At 40.4% G+C, this 22,356-nt stretch overlaps 1 protein-coding gene across 3 annotated transcripts in view; it reads left to right on the top strand.

Annotated features, from left to right (window-relative positions):
• Window positions 1–21,315, top strand: part of phykpl (5-phosphohydroxy-L-lysine phospho-lyase) — a 45,447-nt gene extending 24,132 nt beyond the window's left edge. For 2 of the 3 annotated variants that reach the window (XM_042073544.1, XM_042073543.1), the window contains exons 8-12: window positions 1,908–2,133; window positions 2,269–2,423; window positions 10,500–10,589; window positions 20,295–20,425; window positions 21,127–21,315. In XM_042073544.1, the coding sequence (XP_041929478.1) occupies window positions 1,908–2,133; window positions 2,269–2,423; window positions 10,500–10,589; window positions 20,295–20,425; window positions 21,127–21,143 (619 nt within the window). In that variant the 3' untranslated portion in view covers window positions 21,144–21,315. Of the gene's footprint in view, window positions 1–1,907; window positions 2,134–2,268; window positions 2,424–10,499; window positions 10,590–20,294; window positions 20,426–21,126 lie in introns of those variants that run through there. The other variant, XR_006025601.1, reaches the window with a different exon arrangement.
• Window positions 21,316–22,356: the final 1,041 nt, after the last annotated feature.

The raw sequence follows: 22,356 nt of genomic DNA, 5'->3' as shown, positions 1-22,356 counted from the left end.
CATTCTCTTCATTTAACAGAACAGACCAGAACTTGGTACCGAAGTTTGAACTATCCTTTTCCTGACAGTAGTTTCTCTTTTGAAACAGTCTTTTGAAGTGGCATCGATAGCATTACGTGTAGACATGTGGCATAGTTTCTACCTGACAATTGTTTTTGAATGTACGTTATAGCTGTTTAACCTGTTGAGGAGTATGGTCACAAATATGTGATCAGATGCAGCTGGGCCCCTGGGAGTACGATCATATGTGATTAGCACATTTTTAAAAAAAATCTGTACTATGATGCAACTATTACCCTCAGGGACTTTTCTGCCATTAAAAAAATGTAAGAACACTGGAACTATAAAATGTTCGCATAGAATTCTAGAAGGAGCCAGGAAAATAATTCACTCTCTGGGAAACGGCATTGTCTTAAAGAATTCACTCCTCAACAGGTTAAATGTGATGTACTGTGTAAGTAACAGCTTAGCCACATAACACAGATCCCCTGCCTGTCAGTGTAATAGTGAGAAACTAATTAATGTAAAAGAAAACTTTGTATTTTTTTCTGTCAGTCATATATTACATAGAATATCCATATTGAGTGCCAAATTGTCAACATTTCGAAATAAGTATAGAATATTCTAATTACTGTCGTGGAAAATGTCCACTTCCAAATCCAATTTTCCAATTAACAATTACCACATGACTATTTAGTAATTTAGCACTCTGGAACAAGGCATCCGAAAGAGACAATGTAGAACGGAAGATTTTCTGAAGACTGTTGATCTTTATTCACCATATTGCAATGATAGTACAGTCCAACCAAAGTCCAGACCAACCATCAAAGCAATAGGGAGGAGATATAGCAATAGGCCCCCGACGAGATCTGCCTACGGAGGGCTATACACTATATTTTATACTCCTCGGCCCTTGAGATGTGCCACCCTCTCACGTCATCTCCAACAACACCCTTCGCCAATCAGTACCACGCAGGGTCGCTTACATTGGTGGAAACCATCTTACCATCATGCATAAAACTATATGCAAACCTATGTAATGCATAGGTAACATACGTAAAATAGTATAACCCTAAATTTTCCTGGTTCCTTCAAGTTTGGTGAGTTAAGGCCTTCTTATCTGATTCTCTTCCTAGCTGGACAGGCCCTAGCTCATGAGGCACAATGGCCTCCTCATCCCTGTCCCGTCTATTCCTCGCCAGCTTGATAACACCCCCTTCTTATACATATTTAGTTGGCTCTTCCACGTGACAGAACAACTCTATATCGGTTAGGGATGTCACGCATAAAACAATGCTGCGGAAACACGAAAATACGACTTTGAGTTTAGTAGGCTATCATTTTAGTTCCTGTTTATCTATTGCACAATGGGTAATAATTAAAAGGAATCTAGTTGCAGTCTTGTAAATAGTGACCCTGCAAGATCCCTATAGTCATTGCAAAATCATAGTCTGTGACTACTAGTCTCTACTACTTGTCTTTAGATGTGAAAGGGTCTGAGACTGCAGTCTTTCAAAAATCTTTTCCAAATCTTTGCAAATCTTTCCAAAGTCTGTCTGTGTAAGGAGGGCTTTATGAAACCCATGATTACATCCCTTTAAATCATGAAGATCCACCATATTACCTTGCTTAGACTAAGTTATTATGTAAACAGAATGGACAGAAGATAAAAACTGAACGGAAGTAGGGTTTCATGAAGTGGGTTTCATGAAATACAGGAGAACCCGGGAAAAACGGGAGTGCTGACAGGTATGAAGTAGGGTTTCATGAATAAGGTAGATATTAAATGATGGACTGTGCATTGTCCCTACCATATATGGATAAGTGATTCATTTTAGTAGCCATTGTTTCTTACATTTTCTGTTTTCTTTTAGTTTATTCTTTTAAACATAGATCTCCCCAAACAGATATGTACGAGCTGCTGGTGGTGTATACGTTGCTGATGAAGTCCAGACTGGCTTTGGTCGAGTTGGGAGCCACTTCTGGGCTTTTCAGCTGCAGGGGAAAGATTTCTGTCCTGATATTGTGACTATGGGCAAACCTATGGGCAATGGTCATCCACTGGCTTGTGTGGCCACAACAGAAGATATAGCAAGATCCTTCACAGACAATGGAGTGGAATACTTCAATACAGTTAATTCAGCTTTTGCTTCCCTATTCCCTGACATGGACATTTAACTTGAGTTCAAAATGTTTACTGTAGCAAACTGGAATACATTAAAAGTCTTGCAAAATCTTATTGAATAAATGAAATATGATTTTATACAGTTTGGTGGTAATCCTGTGTCCTGCGCTGTTGGATTGGCTGTTCTCGATGTCATAGAAAAAGAAGATCTTAGAGGAAATGCCACTCGGGTTGGGGGCCATCTGAAGGAGTGTCTCAAAAAACTTCAGGAAAAGCATGCCATGATTGGAGAGGTGCGGTAAGTACTGTGAATATGACAATAGTGAGGTTACCATAAGTATGTGTTTTTTTTATGTAATACAGACTTGCAGTGCTATATAAACCAGACCAAAAGAGACTAGTCTATCCAGTTTACTCCATAAACATTGTCACGTTGTCATAGATGTTGGAAGTGGGGAAGTGGGGTGCAGTGTTTCCCCTAGAAATTTTTACAGCAGCGGTGCTGTTGATTGTAGGAAGTGGTGACTTCTGGTGGATTTTGTCGAAAGAAATTGACAGATTGAGTTACAAATTATGACATAACTATCAACACAAGCATTTACAAAGCATGATTATTGCAGTGCTTGAACAGGATTATTCATGTTTTTCTTTCACCTTTTTCATTTACATGATTAGTAATTATTACTTACATTATTATTAAAAATTGAAATGAAACAAAAATGAAATGGCACAACACACACACAACAGAAAAATATAATTTACAATTAATTGCAAAAAATAAAGCTTAGGGCCCTATCATGACATTCTAAAGCGCATCGTCACTCGTCAAAAGTCTATTCAAATTTAGTAGGATGTCCAGTTCACATTGGGAGGGGTTTCGTTATCAAAAGTGGAGCGCATGGCGCAACAAGGTGTTCCTAGGTTTTTTAATCAGTCATATGGGTGTGTTTGGGGCGTAACATCATTTTAAACCAATGAGAAGGACATCTGTCATTCCCTTTAACGGCGCAAAAGCGCGATATGTCAAATAAATGCATCGGTATTTTGGCATTCAACGGCGCATTTGAAGGAGGCTGCTTGCGAGACTGTATGGAATAGTCATTCTTAAACCATGCTTTACTAAAACCTAGCATAGCCTTCACGCATTTCCACTCGTCTATTATTTGAACTCATTGGCAAAGTGAAACTAACTTCACCAAGGAGTCAGTCAACGACAAGACAGTTATATGCAGTTACTTTCACTATTGACTGACAATGGGTTACCACCGAAAACATAGGCTGGAAAAAGCAACACTTACCCTAATATTGCTCAAATGACTGAATAAAACAACTTGCAGAGGAGTTGCTTATATCTCGTGACAGTGCGTCTTCAGCTGTGCTCCATACGTGTCTCTCGCCTCTCCCCTAATCACTTTTAACCGTCATTACCAATTTGCAAATGATGGTGAATAACTAGGCTACTCATCATGAGATGTACAGTATTTCATAATATCTTTATTCTAATTATGTGTCCCATTGTAATCGTGCAATTTGTAATGCTTTGCATGGACGTGCGCTGGTGTGCGTTCATGAATGATAGAAGGATGGTGCGTGCACCTGCCAATATGACTGTTGACATGCGCTCTTAAAATAGCATATGAACAACTCGCCATTGACTTCTGACCAGGTTTAGGTGGTGTATGATAGCGATTTTTAGACAATGCGCTAGGACCCTCCCTATGTTGTTAATTGCCACACCCCTGGGCGCAATGCTTAAAAAATAAACGTGCAAAATACCGAATTCAACTTTGCGCGGGTGAAAAACGAACTTTACGCCATGCGCTGGTGCCCAAAATACAGCCCATCATCACAGACCACTGTACAAACTATTACTATTTACAATGTACAGTGCTGTACATAAGTTGAAATTTATTTATATAATAACATTTATTTATTTACGATAAATGATTCATTCAAAAAGAATTGATGGCCTTAAAGGTTTTATTTTTCCTCATTTTTTAAATTAAAGGGGAACTTGGCAACTATTTCAACGTAATAAACCCGTTTAGAAATCATTTGGATGGTTAAATGACCTGTTCCAGTGAAAATGGTGACTTTCCCCGCTGCCCCTTGTGTCCCCAGGCGGAAAACCAACCTTGCAACATTGAACTTATGCTAACCGTTTCGCTAGCTTGTAAACGAATCCATGTGCTTTATCGTTAACTTTTTTCACAGTTTGAAATAGCATAATGCACAATTTCTCCAGCAGAGGGGGAAATATAGCTAATCCTGCCAAGTTTCCCTTTAAGGCATTAAGATCAATTTCCAAAAGATGATTTTTATTCCATTTTTAGTCAATTTTAGCATGGGTGTCTTAACTATAAACTCTATAGACTTCTCTTTCATTACTTTATTAGGCAGCCATGGCCTACTGGTTAGCGCTTCGGACTTGTAACCGGAGGGTTGCCGGTTCGAACCCCGACCAGTAGGCACGGCTGAAGTGCCCTTGAGCATGGCACCTAACCCCTCACTGCTGTTGCAGGCAGCTCACTGCGCCGGGATTAGTGTGTGCTTCACCTCACTGTGTATTTCACTAATTCACGGATTGGGATAAATGCAGAGACCAAATTTCCCTCACGGGATCAAAAGAGTATATATACTTATACTTACTTACTTATACACTGTATTAGTGCTGTAGGGTGACCAGATGAGATTGGCTGAAATTCGGGACGCTTTTTTTTTTTCGCGGGGGGGGGGGGGGGGCAGGGTAGGCTTACAGCGAATTTTCAAACCTGTACCAAAACACATTTTTATTCAAACATCAAGTCTGCCTCAAAATACAACAGAGTAATCATGAACTCAAAATGTCATTGTGGGAAAAAAAAAAAACAATGACTGCGTAACAGTGCAAATCAGACATTTCAGAATAAGGATAATAGCCTAACGCTAATAACAAGCCTTGCCAAAATTATGGGTCATTAAGTTAAGAATACAAAATAATTGTTAGATTAAGTAGATTATGTTAAAACGACATGGACATTAGGCCGAACTTCCGACGTATTTTTTTTGCACACAGGCTGGCTCTGCCTGCTGCGCTGCCTGCACATTCAATGTCCTCGGCTTCGCGAAATCAGTGCATATTCGCGCCTAATTATAGAAAAAAGAAAAGAAACAAGAAAAAGAAAAAGAAACAAAGTAGCCGGGCTGCATCCAGACACTTAGCTGTCGTCGGGGGCTGCATGCAGTCGACTCAACCTTTCTACGGACAGTTTTTAATGTTTATCAGAAAATAACTACTCCAGTATTCTGATTGAGTATAATTTTCGGGACAATTAGGGCAGGATTCGGGATTCGGGACAACTGCTTGGATATCGGGACCGTCCCGAATTTTTCGGGACGTCTGGTCACCCTATTAGTGCTGTGCAGGTCGAATTGAGTGCCTGTCACGAAGAAAATCTATCTTGGATTATAGGAGAAAAGTGTCTTGTATAATTTCTATGAATTACAAACCATCTCCAGATGTTGCGTATCCTATTACTCAAATTCAATTAAACCCACCAATAGGCTAGTTTCACAGCCTAGGTATGTTAGCCATAGCAACACAGGGCTTGAAAGCATTGACTGTATAACAAACCTGGAAAAGTATGGAATTTGATTTTTAGTAATTTCCAGGTCTAGATAAGTACAGTATGGAAAAAAGAAACAAGGGTATGGAGAAATATTTGTGTTTCCAGACTATTGCATCTACTGTACTAATCACCTCACTCAGGTCATAATGAACCATTCCTGTTGTGTAGCTTAACTGTCAGTCCACATTATCAAGATACAATTGAATGGGGGTCCTCAGAAAAAAATGGTACCAAAACCAAATGGTACCAAAACCAAATCGAGAACCCCTGTTATATGCACGTGCCCTATACCATTGTGCACTGGTATGTTTGCGTAGCTCTGCTATTTTCGGCTAAAACACTGGTAGACTTCTTTGATGTAAAAGTTACCAAGACATGGATACTGCAGAGGCCTCTGCTAGCAGTGCACTAGTCTCCAACATATGTTGGCTATGCTGTATCTACAGAGAACTAAAAATGTGAGCTTTCATCACAGCACTTCCCCAACGAAAAGAACAATGGGCTAGTGTTTTCTGAGGGCTAAAAAGTTAATAATAAACATTATTATACAGCTCTTCACAATGCTAGTAGAACGCTCCATTGACAATGTCTAAAATATGGTCATAAAAATCTACCGAGAAGTTTGACAATTTGAGTATGGAAAAAGTATGGAATTTTGAAATGGAAAATGTGTAGGAACCCTGTAGGGGCGAGCTACCTCGCTGGCGTGTTTAATTTGGTTCCTTGGTTAACATAATGTAGGCTAGTTTTTTTTGCACAAAATTGCATCTGCTAATAAACTTAAACATAAACACAAACAAACGTGATCTCCTATGGAATCTCTGACTGCGCCTTCGATGTTAGCCTACTATTATTTGTTGACATCAAACCTGAACGAACGGCAGCTGTGCCTGAAGTTCACTTGCGTTTTTTTTTTTTTTTTTTTTTTTTTTTTAAATTAGGTAACTTTTTTGCAACGGCGCTTGAATTCCAGGAGCGGCACTGCGCCGCTGCTGAATACATTGTAGGGGAAACATTGTGGTGAGCTATTAAGAGCTTCCATTTACTGCATTAAAAGCTGTGTCAAGGAAGTATCTGTGGCGCAAGATCTACCGGCAACATTTGTACCAAATTTGATGAAAAAAATGTTGTACAGGCCAATGAAAATCCATTAATTTTTTTGAGGTAGACACATGGGGCACCTCAAACTATTTTGGCAATGTGTGATGTTAGCACATGGAAAGTGAAAGAAGAACATCTCTGTCAATGCATAAAATGGAGCGATGTAGGCTACTGTAAGTGGACCATAAATGTTCATGCCGGGGCCTGAGGTTCGGTGTCGGTATTCAACGATACTTGATTTCGGTACCTTACCCTTACTGAATCTGTAACAACTACAAAATTTAATTAAAGTTGCAAAAAACTCAATTTGTACATTTAGAAAATTGTTAACACAATACAAACCCCTCTCCTCCACCTCTTACCTCCTAAAGTATGAACATATGAACAGTGGATAGTAAACATTTTTTAACACACAAATCAAACTCAAACATAGAACAAATAATTAGTCCATTGGGGTTATGTGATAATAAGGCTTGCTGGATCAAACCCACTAATATGTAAACTTAAGAAGAACAATAGTGGGCTTGCTGGATCAAAGCCACTAATTAGAAGTAAAGATGCACCGATAGATCGGCTGGTGACCGAAATTGGCCGATTTTCACGTGATTGGCCATGACCGGCGGCCGGCCGGTCAGTCTGAGACATGCCGATTTTATGCCGGTCAAATGCACTCGCGCGCTGCAATTGTAACAACACCCAGCTTAGTTTGCAAAGTTTGAAGAAGCTAGCAACCAGGCCACTCAGGGCTGGATGTAGGGCTACAAAGAAAGCGCTATTAGGCTACCGAGTTTTTCTATGCAGCGAACGTGCGAATTAAGTGATAATTTTGTCAGCACGTTTTCCTTTAATTGAGTCCTCGAATTAATACAACGTGACCCCGTTGTAGGCCTAAATTGAGCTCTCGAAATATGTATTTCGTGCTCACATTTAGTAATTCCCGACATTTTCCCACCGCTCGCTGTGCTGGTGGCAACTTCGTGTTACCTTGACATGGACTAGGCCTACAGCTGTCTGTAACAGTTCATATTGGTAATGTGATGATAACCGTAGGCAGCTAGGTGGTCATGGTTTATAGCGGACTTCTACTCTTTGTAGCAGGGGCACTGTGGTGTCAACCGCCAGCTATGGAGACCCATAATGGGGAAATTCTACTACAAAGGCTACTCGGGCTCTGTTGTAATGACCGGTTTCCACTATCTCCTGGATTGTTGACTTAACTGTGAGGTCTAGAAGTCAATCGAAGCACATCACAGCGACAAGCTCCCAAACAATTACAACACGTAGACCTACTGTAGGTACAAATAGGCTACTGCGGTGGTAGTGTAGTGGTTAAGGAGCTGGGCTAGCGTGCAAGGCACTTAACCCCAAGTTGCTCCGGGGACAATGTGATCCCTTGTAATATAGCTGACATATGTAAGTCACTTCGGTCAAGAAGTGTCTGCTAAATGTAATGTAATGTAATGTAATGTAATAGTATAGCCTAATACCCACCCAATACAATAAGGTTCCCTCTAGTGCCCGATGGGCCTCACCATATAACCCACGCGCACACCAATGATGCACACAACGAGGTAAGCTTTGATACGGACTATGAAACGGGAGACATAAACAGTGGCGTTCACGATGCTCAGCTTCTCAGGCTATGTATCCCAGCTCACACCGTTCGTGATAAACACCACAGCTCTGCATACACTTGGACCTCAACAAACACTCAAAACTTCGGCAAACATTCAGCTGGACGATGATGGCAGGGGCCTGTACAAACACACACAATCATCTGCTCTCCCACCTACAGCCTACCTAACGGGGCTATATCCAGGTGCACTGCAATCAATGAGATTCCCTCTACGTCACTACAAGCGACACACCTCCCGACGTCATTCCCGGGGATACCCCTTGACACCACACTATGTTTTTGTTCACACAATTTAATTTCTTCGAGCCCACGTTTTAATTATTCGTGGGTGCGTTTTAGTAGATCGAGATCTCGAATATACTATAACGTGCTCATGTTTACATGTGTCAAGACAATATTGAGTGCACGTTTTACAAATTGTGGCCACGTTTAAGTAGATCGTGCACACAATGTTCTATAACCATGTTCACAAATTGTGCTCTCGTTTTAATAAATCGTGCCCTTGTTTTAGTAAATGGTGCACTCGTTTAATAAATTGTGCCCTTGTTTTACTATGCTTAAAATGAGAGCTCAATTTAGTAAAATGAGCTCACACTATAGTAAAACGAGAGCACAATATAGTAAATTGTGCACACGATTTAGTAAACCGAGCGCACAATTTATTAAAACGACCGTACGATTTAGTAAAACGAGTGCACAATATAGTTAAATGAGGGCACAATTTAGTTAAACAAGAGCACAATTTAGTAAAACGAGCGCACAATGTAGTAAAACGAGCACACATTCTCTCAACATGCAAAACATTTTGTGATGACCCCTCTAGGGCTCCGTAGTGCTTTGCCATATTGCGTGGAATTTACTAAGCTGTCACTTCATTAGGCCATGTAAACATCGTTCATCACCGCCCGTCCCTGCCGCTAATTGCGTGCCTACAGCTGAACCAGAAGCGCAGCTGAACAGAGATAACCGATCGCGACATAAAAAATAATCAAAGTTTAGCGATCAAAGGCTACATGATAATAAGATGTCAACAAGCAGCGACATTACATACAGTAGCCCTAGTAGTTCTCTAGTAGTGTTACAGAATGGAGAGGACTTAGAGGTGGTCATACATTGCACTACTGACTATCTGAACTTCTGTATGGACATAAGATGTCAACAAGCAGCGACATTACATACAGTAGCCCTAGTAGTTCTAATCCACTTAGAAAAAAATACTCAAACTATGTACTGCACATAGACTAGAGCTATCCCTTAAAATACCCTAGTCTATTGAGAAGTGGATGTTGTGAAAGTGAACAAACGATAGCCTATTAGAAAGGCAAGCAAACGTTGTTGCTTTTGACATAGTAGCCTACAATGAAGAAAACTGATGCTCTGAATACTGAATCAGCTGTCTCTGAAAGTGCACTGTTTTCATATGGTGGAGCACCTAATCGCTATTAGCACTTCTCCTCCCCTGTGTTTGCGTGATAGCCTACTCCCACTTTTCCCTCACCCTCCCATAAATTCATCCATGCATATGAAAATATGAAGGGTTCAGATGCGTTTTTCTTATCTTCTACTGTCTCTATTGTACAGTGGAGTTTTGCTATATGTTTATACTTATATTTACCCTTTCTGCTGTAAGTGCATGTTGTGTGTGATGTCTGTATGCTACTGAGACCTTGAATTTCCCCTTGGGGATCAATAAAATATCTATCTATCTATCTATTGCAGTTATGCCTTCATCTACCCAGCATCTGTAGGTAGCGTCTAGCTTCCCTGGAATGAACTCTCAGTCAAATGCAATCCATTTTAGAAGACTGAGCTCCCTACCCATCTTCAGCTGTTTAGCAACAGAATGCCATGTATATAAGCTTAAAGATGTTACTGGGTCAATCTGATCCTTGATATGGAAAGGAGTTTCCCTTTCACCAATGCATGTTTGGATCGGGTAGCAACAGGTGCACTGTATACGTTCTACATTGCACCTCCATGTGTGACAAAATAAAACTCCATGAGCACTTATCTTTTTTTTTGTCTCTAGGGGGATTGGATTATTTCTTGGGTTTGAGATGGTGAAAGACAAGTCAGATAGAACCCCTGCTACGTTGGAGGCAGCACACCTGGTTAAAAAGTAAGATATTTACTGCTATGGATATAACTAGATGAAATGTGTGGTGCATTTATAAAGAAATATACAGTACAGTATGTACAACATGGACTGCATGAGTACTGAGCAAAAGTTATAAGGACATTAGGCAATGAATCACCAATATGAATTGGTGCATTTGTGATGATTGTTCTGATCATGGGAAAAGTTTTTGTTTCGGCTAAACGTTAACAAATTATATTGTGGCACCACCACAGGTTTTATGATTTCCTTTCTTTTATATGAATGAATAATTATGAAATGTTTATTAGCATGAAAGGACAATTCATATGACCGCCGCGCATATACATATGAATTATTTATTTATTTTTTTCCCCGCATGTTCAAATTTCCGTCATGGATTCCCGGGACACTGAAAGACCGGGGTAGACGAAACTTGGTGGGCATGTAACCCCATATGGATAGCATGGAACCATCGGGTTTTTTTTATATCTGTAGCCCCCCCGCTGGACTGCACCTCCCGAAAGGAGGGTAGGGCAGACACAGTTTTCTGTGAATATCTCGAGAACCGTAAGGTTTAGGAGGACCATTTTTTTTGTATGTTGATCTCAAGGGGCCATGTCAACCCATTCCATAACCACTCATTTCATGTATAGCGCCACCTAGTTAAACACAAAAAAGTAAAAATGAGGTGTTGTAATCGCAGGTATCTGTGACCTAACATAGTCAAAACTGCACGAAATTGGAAGTGTAGGATCATTATGACACCCTCTGAATGCACGCCAAGTTTCGTGGAATTCCGTTCATGGGGGGCCACACAATAAATTAATTTATGTTTCTATACACCAACTGGCCTGTAGGTGGCCGGAGACAGTTTTCTGTGAATATCTCGAGAACCGTAGGGCCTAGGAGGTCCACCTTTTTTTTGTATGTTGGTCTTAAGGGGGCATGTCAACCCATCCCATTACCACTTATTTCATGTATAGCACCACCTAGTTAAAAATTAAAAAGCAAAAAATTAGGTGTTTTCATCACAATATCTCTGGCTGACATGGTCAAAACTGCACGAAATTGAAAGTGTAGGATCATTATGACACCCTCTGAATGCATGCCAAGTTTTGTGAACTTTCGTTCATGGGGGGCCTTACAATAAAATAATTTATGTGTACATTTAGTGACCGTACACCAACAAGGATTCCCGGGACACTGAAAGACCGGGGTACACGAAACTTGGTGGGCATGTAACCCCACATGGATAGCATGGAACCATCGTTTTTCGTTTTGATCTGTAGCCTCCCCGCTGTACTGGACCCCCCGAAAGGAGGGTAGGGCAGACACAGTTTTCTGTGAATATCTCGAGAACCGTAGGGCCTAGGATGACCAATGTTTTCCGTATGTTTGCCTCATTCCATGTGCACACTCATTCCGTGCATAAACAGATACACACGCACACACATACATTCACAGTAATCATACGTATGACACATACTCACACAGTAGACATATGTACGCATACATGCACAAGCACGCACACACACACACACACACACACCCCCACACACATAAACATAAACATGTACACGCACACATGCACACAATTCAAGAATTTCTCAGAATTATGAACAGGCAAGATGGGGGTGGGGTTGTATAAAATGAATTTTACATGTGAAATCTATGAACTAATCTTGTTGTCTAGCAGATACCAGTGAGAATTGAGTGTGGATAATGCAATTTAGTGAGACAGTTAGAATCATATAGGCCTTTCAGCGTGATTTATTTTTGTGGAAAAAATGTGCTGGACTGGGCGGCGGTCATATTTAGTACTGCTCTGCAGTACATCTAGTTTGGATCTCTGTAGCACACTATTGTAACTGTCATTTTACCAGATCACCGTGACTTGTTTATGTTGTCGCGGGCTAGATCAGCTGACTGGGGTGACCTGTCAAACACCATCAGCTGACTGGGAATGTTTTGTCAGAGAATGATGCGCTAAGTTTGAAGAGGATAAAAAGCGCGGAAGTGCACTAAGAAGGAGCCTTAAAATTACGCAGGGAGCTTACGAGAGACCTATTACAGTATAAACTCACAATCTAAAAGGTGGATCAGATATTGATTACTTTCCTAAGACCTGGGTCTGTTCGGAGAGAATCCAACCTCCTTTGTGGGGGATAAAAACGTCCGATACCGGTGATCCTTTTTTCCTTTTGTGCATCTACGTTGTGGATTACCTTTTGACCTTTTTTGTTGGATTATTAAGATTGTTTCCATGGATGTTTTTTTGTTCGTGCCGTGTACTTTGCTGCAGAGTTTTGAGAGACTTTGATACACTGTTTCCGTGCTGGCAAAGGCACATTAAAACCTGCAGCATGGCTTGTTGGACATTGTGTAATTAAGACTCTTTATTGTTGTATGTTATAGCATCTGTATAGGAAATATATGATGCTATGATGTATTGCATTCCCAGTGTTTTTCCTGAAAATAATTAAGAAGCATTTTCATTAATGGTTAGGGAAAGTTAGGCTTTTTTTTTACCAATCTGCAAAAAAATGTCTTACCAATAGCTTTTTTTACTATGTGTTCCTATAGGTGTCTAGTAACACCTCCCAATTTATCCACGGCCAAATCCTCGGGGAAACACCTGGAGAGCCCATCATGTTTGGGGTGCCCAGAGGGTCTGGGCGAAAATAATGAAAACATTTTTTTTTTGCCAATATTAGCTTTTGAGATGTCTAACTAGGGGTTTTTAGGGGTGCTGAATCTATACCTAACCTGACCCTAGCCAGATGAATGTTGTTACGCTTAGCTCCGCCTAGCTTCACTCACATCCATCTGGGACCTCTTCCATTGAGAGTGATTTCTCCAACCAACTTTATGGTTTAGCCAATCAGGACGCAGGGCGGGAGTTTCATAGATGTGACATAGCGTAGAAGCGACTGTGAGTCTGTTATTAGCGTCACGGGTTGGCTTCGATGTGAGTGGTTGAAGTAGCACGTCAATAGATGACGGACAAGTGGCTTATTCAATCATATGCAAGCATTTTTTGATTAGGCCCAGCCTTCTGAAGCAACACTTCAATGGATCGGTTCCAGATGGATGAGTGGAGCTAGGCGGAGCGAAATTCATCTGGCTATTGCCAGGTTAATCTATACCAGCCATTTGAGTAAAAATGACTCCAAGTCCATATAACATCCATAACAAGTGGTTTTATTGAACAATTACAAAACAAGCAGCACCTGAGAGTGTCACAGTCCCCTGCACAGTTGCAGCTGACAAAATTCAGAAGAGATCTGTTGTAGGGACTGGTGCATAACCGTGTTGTCCTTGTTTCCATCCATACTCATGGGCATCTAGTGATGGACTTTGTAGCAGTAGCCAATCTCTGGCCTGGAGATATGCCTGCAGAGACTGCTGTGCTGCAGCTCCTGTAGTCGGAGGCAGTTTCTCATCTCAGGCTTGATACTATAATAGTATCTGAGTACACCCTCACATTTATGTAAATATTTTATTATATATTTTCATTGGACAACACTGAAGAGATTACACTTTGCTACAATGTAAAGTAGTCAGTGTACAGCTTGTATAACAGTGTACATTTAATGTCCCCTTAAAATAACACAACACACAGCTATTAATGTCTAAACCGCTGACAACACAAGTGAGTACAGCCCAATTAGCCATTTTACCTCCCTGGTGTCATGTGACTCGTTATTGTTACAAGGTCTCAGGTGTGAATGTGGAGCAGGTGTGTTTCGCTCTCACACTCTTTCATACTGGTCACTGGAAATTCAACATGGCACCTCCTGGCAAAGAACTCTCTGAGGTTCTGAAAAAAATAATTGTTGCTCTACATAAAGATGGCTAGGCTATAAGAAGATTGCCAACACCCTGAAACTGAGCTGCAGCATGGTGGCCAAGACCATACAGCGGTTTAATGAGTGCTGCCTCATTGCTGCAGAGGTTGAAGGGGTGGGGGGTCAGCCTGTCACGCTGCATCAGATTGGTCTGCATGGCTGTCGTCCCAGAAGGAAGCCTCTTATAAAGATGATGCACAAGAAAGCCCGCAAACAGTCTGCTTAAGACAAGCAGACTAAGGACATAGATAACTGGAACCATGTCCTGTGGTCTGATGAGATCAAGATAAACTTATTTGGTTCAGATGGTGTGAAGCGTGTGTGGCGGGAACCAGGTGAAGAGTACAAAGACAAGTGTGTCTTGCCTACAGTCAAGCATGGTGGTGGGAGTGTCATGTTCTGGGGCTGCATGAGTGCTGCACTGGGGAGCTACAGTTCATTGAGGGAACTATAAATACCAACATGTACTGTGACATACTGAAGCAGAGCATGATCCCCTCCCTTCGGAAACTGGGCCACAGGGCAGTATTCCAACATCATAACAACCTCAAACACACCTCCAAGACGACCACTGCCTCGCTAAAGAAGCTGAGGGTAAAGGTGATGGACTGGCCAAGCATGTCTCCAGACCTACATTTTTGAGCATCTGTGGGGCATCCTCAAATGGAAGGTGGAGGAGCGCAAGGTCTCAGCCACCAGCTCATGGAGGAGTTGAAGAGGATTCCAGTGGCAACCTGTAAAGCTCTGGTGAACTCCATGCCCAAGAGGGTTAAGGAAGTGCTGGAAAATAATGGTGGCCACACAAAATATTGACACTATGGGCACAATTCGGACATTTTCACTTAGGGGTGTCCTCACTTTTGTTGCCAGCAGTTTAGACATTAATGGCTGTGTGTTGAGTTATTTTGAGGGGACAACACATGTACACTGTTAAACAAGCTGTACACTCACTACTTTACAATGTAGCAAAGTTTACTTTCTTCAGGTTTGTCCCATGAAAAGATATAATAGAATATTTACAAAAATATTAACTCAGTTTTGTCCTCATGAGTTCTACATTTTGTTGCTCACCGTCCACCCTTCGCATTGGACTCTCTATTTCTCTAGAAAGGCAGAAAAGAACAGATCTCAGCTTGTCAAGTTTTGTTTGCGTGTAACACACTGCTACAATAATCACAGATAGTTTTGTCTCAACATGGTGTGTGTGAGAAAGGACATTTTGCATGTGTGTGTAGGCTATGTGTGTGTGTGAGAGAGAGAGAGACAGAGAGAGACAGTGTCAGTGAACGTGTGAACTTTATTTGTAAGTTATGTGTGTGCATGTGTTTGTGTTTGTGTGGGTGGCTGGGTGGTTGTGAATGTGTTTGTGAGAGTCAATGTGCATAGATGTGTGTGTGTGTGAGAGAGAGAGAGAGAAAAGACTGTACATGGAGGGTGGACAGTGAGCAACAAAATGTAAAACTCATGAGGACAACATAACTAGTATCAAGCCTTAGAAACTGCTTCTGACTACAGCTGCCGCACAGCACTCTCTGTGGGCATATATCCAGACTAGAGATTGGCTACTGCTACAAAGTCCATCACTAGATGTCCTTGAGTGTGGATAGAAACAAGGAGAACATGGTTATGCACCAGTCCCTACACCAGATCCCATTACACTGGACTACCTTCTGAAGTTTGTCACTTGCAACTGTGCAGGCGACTGTGACACTCTCAGGTAAAAAAAACATGGAGTCAAGTGTAATTCTGCTTGTTGGAACTGTCATGGTAACTCTTGCCAGAACATCAACCAGCCAGATGATAACAGGAGTGAGGGAGTGCATGGGAGTTGAGGGATGAGGTTTGTTAAATCTTAAACTGATTAAGGAAGTTTTGTTTTGTAATTGTTCAATAAAACCACTTGTTATGGATTTTTTATGGACATGGAGTCATTTTTACTCAAAACAAATGGCTGGGATAGATTCAGCACCCCTAAAAACCCCTAGTTAGACATCTCAAAAGCTAATATTGGTTAAAAAAAATGTTTTCATTATTTTCGCCCAGACCCTCTGGGCACCCCAAACATGATGGGCTCTCCAGGTGTTTCCCCGAGGATTTGGCCGTGGATAAATTGGGAGGTGTTACTAGACACCTATAGGAACACATAGTAAAAAAAGCTATTGGTAAGAAATGTTTTTGCAGATTGGCGAAAAAATTGCCTAACTATATGGGCGGTTGTAGTGTAGTGGTTAAGGAGCTGGGCTAGCGTGCAGTAGCCTGAAAGTTGTCGGTTCAATTCCCGGCTTCCACCGTTGTGCCCTTGAGCAAGGCACTTAACCCCAAGTTGCTCCGGGGACAATGTGATCCCTTGTAATATAGCTGACATATGTAAGTCACTTTGGTCAAGAAGTGTCTGCTTAATGTAATGTAATGTAATATAAGTGTAGCTCAGTCCATCAATACCGTGATTTTTTTGTTAATTATCTAAAAACTACCTAGCAGATTGTTAGAATATTAAGATCCTGTATTTTCCCCCTGCTGGTTGATACATTAGGCTTGCTAGGAATTGAGATGGTTGGTAGGGTAATCATTTTGTGGACATGTCACTCAGGACAAGGCACACTTAAGTTGCAAGTCACATTTAAGTAGCAAGTCACTTTGTGCGCGACTTGAGTAGGAACTGAGTCCAAGTCGCAGGCTTGACTCCCCATGTCTGCCATACACAAATGATACTCTGTATGAGTCTACACTCAACATTTGAGGTACCGTTGGAATCCTTGAATAAAGCCGAGTTGTAAAAGCCGTGTAAAAAAAGATGGGACAGCGCAAAGCTCTTGACTTGACTCGCAAAACAGATGTGAGTCAAGTCAAGCGCTTTGCACTGTCCCATCTATTTTTACATGACCTTTACAACTGGTTGCATTCATTCAAGGATTACAACGGTACATATTTTTTGAAAATCGGACATACAGGTTAAAAGTGAAGCGCTGTCCCATCTTTTTTAAAGCCAATCCATGAAGCCCAGTTCAATGCTTAATAGGCGATGAACGATTTTTGATGGTCACATGTATACTTCATTAGCGGTTAATTTTTTTTTTATTATTAAAGAGTGTTTTTCATTTAAAGGTTTGACTTAATGCTTATTCAGTAGAGAATTTAGTGCTCTCCCCAATCCCAGACGTTCACATTGCATGTTTGTTTGTAATGGATACAAAACAACCTATAATGCTAAATGTCTATGGCGGGACGATTGAAACACCTGTTTCATTTGGCCCGACCAGGCAGTAGGCCTAAACCCCATTTATTCTAAGTCAATGCACAAATTTCTGTGTTTATACTATTTTTTTTGCCGGTGAGACATGGAAAAGCAGTTTTAGAAAGATGCAAATATATTTGGGGCTATCAGGTAGTAACAGGAGTTCTGCCATGTTAACCTATGGAGATTGACGGCCTGTGGGTCATGAAGGGCACTTATTTGGATGTGCAGTGGCTTTAACCACGTCAAAACAGAGTGAAATAACATTTTGTACTATAGAAACATTATATAATTCGAAACATGCATTATTCTAGCTATATTAATGGCAAAGTGCATGGTATTTCCATAAATGCGAGATACGCGAGATACGTGATTCACCATGTCGGCAATGAGTTGTTAACAGACATGAACCAAGACATATAGCCCAGCAGAAAATCTATCTAAAATAACACATACTTGTAGTACCATTCATGATATGTTGTCAAATATTGAAGTTGTGGGAAGTTTATATAATTTAAGCTGTAGGATGTTTCATTCGTCCCCCATGCTGTTTCATTTGTCCCAGCCAGGAGGGACGAATGAAACAAAACACACGTTCGACTTCTCCTTAAATAACTCTTGAACGGTTTTGTTCAGAGCTGTAAATGCAACTGTATTTGACAGAGGACAGATGTAGGTTACTAGTGACAAAACATTAACTTTCAGTGTTTTACGATGTCTTTGTAAATTACGTATAATTAATAAGTGTTTCATTCATCCCGGTTCTCCCCTACACTTATTGCACTAAATTGGAGAAATGAGTGGCTAAACTGTCTTAAAGAGTGTACAATTACTGCCAGGATTTCAGGAAGCACGACCAGTGAGGAACAAGTTTCGTGCACCCCGGTCTTTCAGTGTCCCGGGAATTGTTGACACAAAATTACTGAAGAAGAAAAACATCTGGAAGAAAAAAACTCTGATTAAACCTATTATGAGGTTGTGCTTTCACACCTTTAACGATACCGGTGAAGAAAAACTCAAGTGCACACACAGTGGTGAAAGCGGCTTAAAGTGCTGTAGTGCATATGCCAGACCAGTCGATGGCGCCGTGACAGCCATGCAGCGGCTTCACATTTAATTTGCGTAGAAGACAAAACTCGTTTAACAGTTTGTTAAGCAGTCGCATGAAATAAGAGAGTAGCCTACAGACAATTCGGTTTTCAATTCAACTATTAATTTTCAAGGTATGTGACTGCTTTGTGGAATTTGAAATGCCTACGTTTTGCATTAGATCTGAGCACCACTGGAGAAAACATAACACGCGTTGGTCATAGTTTGTAGTAAGCTAATGTTTAACTAAGTTAAGCTAACGGTGTGCTTCTAACTTAGCCACAAAAGGCTGATACATTGTGCACATAAATCATGATGGGGAAAGAAAAAACATTTTAAACAAATGCTTTGGTTTGTTCTGACAAGCAGCGTGTCAGTGGCCGGTTGCACAAAGCACCTTAAGTTAAGTTTTTCCCTTAAAATCTGATTTAAGGGTCCCTTAAAATAAAAACGGTTGCACAAACACCCTTAAGTTTTCTCCTTAAGGGTTCCTTAACATTTTCCTTTAGTATTTAAGGGTTTGTCCTTATCTTGTAAGAAATCCCTTAAACTGTTGCACAAAAGACCATAGTAGTCTAACTAAGGGGAAAATCCTAGGGGACATCTGACTCTACCTTAACCATATTATTAACTGAATTGATGCTGATAAATGAAGTTTATTAACTACTTTTGACCATTCAAAACAATATAAAAATATGCTTCCTCTGTCAAATAGATAGGCCTATCAGAAACATGCCGTATTGTTATTGTTTGGTTTACGTAGGCTAACGTTAACAATTCATGTGGATGTCTTGTTAGCCTATGAGCTTCGGTTCGGTTCGCTAGGCAAAACGTTGTTGTACTGATGACAGTCAGGATCATTTCTAACTTGCCAACTAGTATTGTTCAGTTCATGTATATAACATGTTTTACTTGCTACCTGGAAAATTTCCGCTAATATTATTAAGGTAAGATGAATGATAAGATATAAGCACTGTGTTCGGTGGGTTAACTAACGGCATCGCGGCAAAGGCAGTTAGCTAGGCTACAGCTGTTGAACAATCTCCGTGGAAACTATAGAATTTTCATGCCGGAAAATCCCTTTCAGTGCAGTAAATCCCTTGACGTTTCTCCTTAACTAAGGAAACATTTTAAGGTATTCTGTGCAACACCCTTAAGTAAATCCCTTACCTGAGGAGAAATTAAGTCTTAAGGGTCATACTTAAGGGAAAAACAACCGGCCACAGGTCCAGTGCGGTGGCTGAGTTGAGGGGTGGGGCTATGTCGTCATAAAATTGCCGGCACTGCCGTCTACACGGCAAAAAAAAAAAAAAAAAACAGCATTGGGTAGACGGGCCCTAAGACTATCTTTTTTGCATTTGCATACACTGGTATTTTCTTTACCTTAACCGTAACCCAGGAAATAGAATTCTAATTTGAATAGTAAAATTGTGAAATAAGTTCATTGTTTAACAACCTTGACATAAATAAATCTGATTGGCTACACTATAGTTTGATGTAACTACAGTTTATCATGCAAATAACCTTTTACTCTATGTGTTTACATTCCAATAGGTTGAAAGATGAACGGATCTGTATCAGTACTGATGGCCCTTGGGAAAGTGTCATAAAATTTAAACCACCAATGTGTTTTAGTATGGAGGATGCAAATCGAGTTGCCAAGACAATTGATAAGATTCTTTCAGGTAACAGTAGTTCCAGTGGGTAACATATTGGGTGTGTTCGAAACGGGAGACCACTGCCTCCCTCCCTACATAGACAGCTGTCTCACTAGACATGACTTTGGATTAAATGCATCTTTTAAAAACGAGCGTAGCACTCTAGAATCTTTGGTTAATACTACGGTATGACGTTAGCAAAGGCCCAATGTTAAACTAAATTAGCTTACGTAAGCTAGCAGGCTAACGGTATAAATTAGTTTTACGGCCAGCAGATATATCAGACCAGACGCTATTAATGGTTACAACAATGGCATAATCAGATAGTAAATTGTTTATTTCTCATCTCTAATCTACAAATCTAAGCAAAATAAGGTCACACAAATGACATTTTAAACAGATTCAGCTGCCATTACCGATGTCATCCGCCATGTTTATTTACCTTTCACAGCTGTTTCAGACGTTGCCCCAAGGGATTATGGGTAGGAGGGAGCATGAAGTGTGCATCGATGCTGCCTCCAAAAATGACCGTTATTTGGGAATTCTAAGATATCTTAAAAGGCAGCAGAATTTGTTTTTTTGGTTTCGAACCGCACTTGCTGCCTTGCTCTCCAGTTAGATATCTTAAAAGGCAGCAACTTTACCCGTTTCGAACACACCCAATCTTTACAAATTGTTTTAATCAAGAATTGATAACCATAATTCACTAAAAGACTGCTCTTTTTCAGAAATGTCCACAGAATGAAATTCAACGTTTCAAATAGGATCATCTCATAATCGCTCCAATTTTATAATGTTGAGAAAAAATTCAGATTGTTTGTCATCTTTCTTCAGAGGGAGTAACTAAAAGCATCAGGTATTCTAATAGTCACATCAGTCATTATCTGCTTAATTAAAGACCGTCAATTCATTGTGTAGATTTAGTTTATTTTAATTGGGGGCCAAGCAGCGAAGGCACCCATTGTGTTTCTATGTTTTCTTACTATTATTATTAGGGGTCCGAGCAGCGCAGCGCAGGTATGGTTACCAGTACCCCCACTACCCATAACCCAAAATGTGGGGTACTACACCCAAAGGTTGCGCTATTGTCAAAAAGTGAATTATGCTTATTTCTCATTACCAGATCATATTAATCTCTAAACTCAGATGCATGTTTTTTTTTCCCATGGTTTATTTATTAAAGTTTTTAGGGTTTTTTTTCAATACAGAGTACATGAAACAGTAAAAATCCATTCCACAACGACATTGCAAAGCTGACATAAACACAATACAGGGGTACCCACCCCACCCAACCCCCCTTCCCTCAATCCCACCCTCCACCCCACCCACAATACCACCCGCCCTCCACAGCCTAACACACCCCACCCAGGCTGTACTGTTCTACAAACACAGAGAAAACTGAAACTAAGACATGACACCAGGGGATACAAATTAAAATATTAAAATAATAATAATAATTTAAAAGAAAACGAACTAAATAAAAAAAATAAAACAAAAATAACAAGAAGAAGGAGGAGAGGGGTGGGGGTCTCATATTATGCGTATAGCATCTGCAAGCAAGTCCCCAGCACAATCAGGTGAGTGCAAATGTCAGGGATATCCTAGCATACTTTCTCCACAGTTTCATAGAAAAGCCAAACATCATAAAAAGTTTCACAGGCTTCAAAAATAATCAAATCTTCACCAAAATTCTCACAGACATTGTTTAGACCAAGCCTCACAAAATCATTTTGATATGTTGTTCCATTTCAGAGATGTAGGCCAATAAAGTTGGACCACTCAGCCCTTTTTTCCTATATCACCTATTCCTACATGAGTAATTTTGTTATTATATAACAACCATACAACCATCATTAGGTAAATGCCATTAACAGTAAAAATTTTCAGATCTGTACTCTTTTTAAAAAGCTCTTAATTCTCTTGTGAAATGTGTGCTTGGACTTTTCTTGATGTTGTGT

This window comes from Alosa sapidissima, chromosome 20, assembly GCF_018492685.1.
Source record: "Alosa sapidissima isolate fAloSap1 chromosome 20, fAloSap1.pri, whole genome shotgun sequence".
Taxonomy (NCBI): Eukaryota; Metazoa; Chordata; class Actinopteri; order Clupeiformes; family Clupeidae; genus Alosa; species Alosa sapidissima.
Note: the sequence above shows the minus strand (reverse complement) of the source record. Positions and strands in the feature narration are given on the sequence as shown.